This window comes from Ictalurus punctatus, chromosome 27, assembly GCF_001660625.3.
Source record: "Ictalurus punctatus breed USDA103 chromosome 27, Coco_2.0, whole genome shotgun sequence".
NCBI lineage: Eukaryota > Metazoa > Chordata > Actinopteri > Siluriformes > Ictaluridae > Ictalurus > Ictalurus punctatus.
The window spans coordinates 5,317,501-5,322,500 of record NC_030442.2 but is presented as its reverse complement, the minus strand read 5'-3'; the positions used below and the strand labels follow the sequence as shown (position 1 = coordinate 5,322,500).

General features: G+C 43.3%; 1 protein-coding gene across 1 annotated transcript in view; it reads right to left on the bottom strand.

The window, feature by feature from the left end:
• LOC128629292 (prolow-density lipoprotein receptor-related protein 1-like) overlaps positions 1 to 2,012 on the bottom strand; it is a 3,849-nt gene extending 1,837 nt beyond the window's left edge. Inside the window, exons 1-2 of the mRNA XM_053676692.1 lie at positions 1,505 to 2,012; positions 185 to 313 (exon numbers count right to left, since the gene is read on the bottom strand). Coding sequence (XP_053532667.1) covers positions 185 to 313; positions 1,505 to 1,910 — 535 coding nt within the window. The 5' untranslated portion in view covers positions 1,911 to 2,012. The remainder of the gene's footprint in view (positions 1 to 184; positions 314 to 1,504) is intronic.
• Between the last annotated feature and the right edge of the window lie 2,988 nt (positions 2,013 to 5,000).

Sequence of the window (5,000 nt, the reverse complement as noted above, 5' to 3'; positions counted from 1 at the left end):
AGAGACAGACAGAAAGCAAAAGAGACAGACAGGGAGAAGCTGTGATTTATATACCACTGTAATTGTGTTATTAATAATTGTGTTATTATTACTACTAGCACTGACACTTCAGCAATACTGCACCAGCAAGCTCACACACGCTCATAATTTACACACCCAATGATTTACTGTGTGTGTGTGTTACCACAGCCGGCTGTTGCGAGTTCGTCACTACCATCCGGACAGTCTCTCTCTCCATCACACACCCAGCGTCTCGACACACACACATACGTGTCGGGACAGCGGATGGCACCAGGGGCACACGACACTGAGCCTAGAGAGGACCGGGGGGGGGTACGGGGAAAAATGGACGGGTGATGGAAGGGGGGGGGGGGGGGGGGGGGGCAGGGAAGAATGAAAGAAAGAAATTAGAAAAGGAAAGGACGGACGGTTGACTCACTGAGTAGCTGAATTACTCATTGACTCACTTGCTGACTCAGTGACTGGCTCATTGACTCATTTACTGAATCAGTAAAGTGACTCAATGACTTGGTGGCTCTTTGATCGACATACTTTCACGTCGCGAGACGTATGGGAGTTGAGTACTGAAGCAGGTGCAGGTAAAGACGTTTATATTTAAAGGAGACAGGCAGATAAATCCAAATTGTGAAACAGATGCGTAGTCAAAAACAGGCAGTGGGTTGGGCGGTCGGCAAACAGGCATAAACGGCGCAAAACATGAACTATAACTATGAACTGGGAGCGGAAAGAACAGCGTGGACTAAATGAACTAATCTAAAGTTTAAACTATCCAAATCTATCAAGGAACATAACATTACCGATCTAACTATTTTTACTATACTATATCTAATACCCCGTGAGGTGTAATGGGAAACGAGCGGTATATATCCCAAACATAATCAGCGCTAAGTGCTGGCAGCTGAAAACAATGAAGCCACACCCTCGAACAACAACCAATGACCAAACAGGGAGGAGACAGAACAGAAAGAAAACAAATGTATGTGTCCACGGTAAACAATGTCACGGTTATCAACATCCGAAGAGCACGCGCTCGCTGAACACTCGTGCACATCGCTCGTGCATGTGCGCGCCCTCCGTCTCTCCAAGCGCGCTGCCAGAAGGGGACTCGTACTGACTGGGTGATTCACTCTTTACATAATGACTCAGTGATTCGTATATTGACTCGGTGACACAATTCACTCATTTAGTGATGCTCTTACTGACTCAACGCACTGAATTGCATACGCTACGTTGATTCAGTGATTCCTTGCTTATTTACTTAGTCACTCCCTCATTTAGTCACTCACTCTCCTGTGGAGTCATTATCTCTCCTATTCCCTCGCTCACCTCCTTCACTCAGTAGGGCACGCTCATGTCGAGAGTCTGCTCGTGTTAGCTATCTCATTAGTTTGGTTATAAATCCACTACAACAATGAAATAAAGTATGAAATAACAATTAAATAAATCATAAATAAATAAATAAATAATTTGACATAAATGTTACCGGATTGCTTCCTTCTTCTCGTTCCCAGAATACCGATGACCCGGAGATTGCAGCGCCACGAGCGGGACTCCAAATCCTCAACTTTCTCAGTGAGTTGTTTGTTAGCCGAAGTTAGCTTTAGCACCGTTGGTTCCAGTGCTACAATGCAGTCACTGTAATCGTTCAGGTGCTGGTCAAGCTCGTCGATACGCCGTCCTTGTGATTCAATGCCCAATTTAAAACTCTCAAACGACGCAACAACTGGGGCCAGAGCGGAGTCAATAGCTGCTTTCATCTGTACTGCGATGGTAGATGTTAGCTCCGCTATTAAAGTGTTGCAGAGATTTTCAAAATCCAGCGGTAGCTTGTCGCCATGACTCATCGTGCTCGGTGAAGATTTAGGTTTCCGTAGTCTTTCAGAAGCCATAATTCCTTTCTGGTTATAGTCGTATGACCGAGTAATTGAAAATGAACGCACCAAATGCCTTAGAAAAGATTCAGGTTGCCTGAAGAGTGTCACTGAGGAAGCAGCACCCTTCGAGCTAACGCTATTACATTAATTTACATTAATTTCTTCTAATCTCTATACTTTAAAATTATTTACCTTACGTTATACAAATATAACTGCACCACTTTAGCTAAAACAATCGTAACGTTGCGCTGTCGCAAATGTGATCTGTATTTTGTTTTTTTTGTTTTTACAAAACATCCGCGACTAGCTTGTAGCCCGCTAGCATCACCTTCCGCTAGCCTTGTTTACGTTTCACATTTCTCACTTACCGCTGTTCTGTTTAAAAAAAAAAACTAACAAAAAAAAACAAATATGTCTGCTGTCTCTCCGGTTTTGAGTGCAGATGAGGACTCGCTTGAGCTTCACATGGTGCGGCTGGAACTGGAGGATGTGGAGAAGCAGATCCGCGGCCTACTCGACAAGCAGGCCCAGCTGCTGGAGCGACAAACTGCGCTGGAAACATCTTGTGCCTCTGCCCACATATCCAAGGTAAGCACACAGCGTGGTATTTCCACTCCCAGGCCCTCTACGCCGTGTGTTTCTCTGTGCAGGGACCGTGCACCTAGGACTTTCCCAGCCGTGGTCTCCGTCACGCCGGCGCCAACACACCTCGGGCCTTGGGTGAACCAGCGGCGAAAGGCGCGGGCTGGACGCTCTCCACCTCCGGTGTTCGAGATTCCAACCAGGAACCGCTTCGCCCCTCTCCGCCAGACCAGACCCAACGCTGTGATCGTCGGGGACTCCATTGTGCGGAACGTCCGTGTAGCCTCATCTAAAGGTAAGGTGCACACACTGTTTTTCTATTGCTTGTGTCCTTGATGTCGCTGCACAGGTATCCGGGATCCTGAAGAAGGACGAGCGCATTGGAGCGGTTGTGCTGCACGCGGGGATGAACGACACCAGGCTACGGCAGACGGAGGTTCTGAAGAGGGACTTCTCCAGCCTGATCGAGACTATACGAGGCAGATCACCCACCGCAAAGATCACCGTCTCTGGACCTCTTCCCACATACAGACGTGGAGCAGAAAAGTTCAGTAGACCTCTAGCTTTAAATGATTGGTTAGTCTTTTGGTGTAATGAGCAGAATCTGGTGTTTGTCAATAACTGGAATCTGTTCTGGGAGCGTCCTAGGTTGTTTCGTTCTGATGGCCTGCACCCCAGCAGCCTTGGAGCGGAACTGCTGTCTGACAACATCTCCAAGGTGCTACACTCCAAGTGACTGCCTGCCGTAAGTACATCTTCCGATAATAACAACATTCAGTATAATCAATGTTCAATTAAAAATCCGGCACCGGTAATACATACTATAGAGACTGTGTCTGTTCCCCGAGCTATACAAATATATAGAAAATCTTGGAAAGTCTGTCTTCGTAACCTAATTAACATAAAATTAAATCATATTGAATGCACAGCCAGCACTTTTGATCTGAAGCTAGGTCTATTAAACATTAGATCTCTTGCGTCTAAGGCTCTTATTGTTAACGACATCATTACTGATCAGGAATGTAATTTAATGTGTTTAACAGAAACTTGGATTAAACCAAACGAGTACATAGCATTGAATGAACCCAGTCCTCCTGGATACAGTTATGTACATCAGCCTCGTTCAACTGGTAGAGGAGGAGGTGTTGGTCTCATCCATAGTAAAAATCTAGTCGTCACACAAAAACCTAAGCATAAATTTAATTCTTTTGAAATTCTTTATACCAGTATAAGTTATGTAGCCACAAAAAATAAGTCAATTCCTCTAATTATTATTTACAGACCCCCAGGGCCATATACTGAATTTCTTAGTGAATTTGCAGACTTTGTCTCTAGATTTATCTCAGACTGTGTCTGTAGATAAAGCATTAATCGTCGGAGACTTTAATATTCATTTTGATAACCTGGAGGACCCTCTAAGATTAGCGGTTGTGTCCATCTTAGATTCAGTGGGATTAATCAGAACGTAATCGGGCCTACTCATAATGGTGGTCACACTCTTGACCTCATACTAACATACGGACTAAGTATAGAAAATATTTATTATCATTTTTCCGCAGTCTGAAGTTGTCTCAGACCATTATCTTATCTAGTTCATAATACATATTGATCATAATATTTCCACCTTGCCTCGCTACCGCGTAAAACGTACCTACACATCAGCTACTGCACCGAGCTTCATAAAGAAGAATATAGAACTCGATCAGGCGACTGAAAGCTTGGCATCAACACTCCGCTACACGTTAGATAGAGTGGCTCCACTCAAAAGAAAAATAATTAGAGAGAAAAAATTAGCACCCTGGTAACGCGAACCTTAAAACAGACATCTCCACAATTAGAACGTAAATGGCGTCAAACCAAACTGGTGATATTTCAAACAGCATGGAAGGAGAGCCTACTGAAATATAGGAAATCTCTTGGCGATGCTAGAAAAATCTATTTCTCCACCTTAATAGGAGATAACAAAAACAATTCTAGATTCCTTTTCAACACGGTAGCAAAATTAACTAGGAATAAAACCACTACAGAGAGAAACACTCAATCATTACATAGCAGTGAAGATTTCATGAAATTTTTCATTGATAAGGTTGAAAATATTAGACGTGAAATACAGGCCATTAAATTAAAACCGGACAGTACTGTAACAAACCCATTACATGCCAATGTAGCAATATCAGATCAATGTTTAGAGTGTTTTGCTCCGCTTAGAGAGACCGGACTAGTTACATTAATATCTTCAGCCAATTCATCAACTTGCATACTAGATCCTGTACCTACGTGTTTGTTTAAACAGATTTGTCCCGGAGTAATTGAACCGCTTTTAAATATAATCAATTCTTCCCTAAGCACTGGCTATGTACCTAAATCACTTAAATTAGCAGTTATTAAACCCTTGATTAAAAAACCTGACCTTGACCCGTTTCAATTGTCCAGCTATAGACTAATATCAAATCTCCCCTTCATCTCTAAGATTTTAGAAAAGGTTGTAGCAAAGCAGTTATGCTCGTACTTAGACAGGAATAA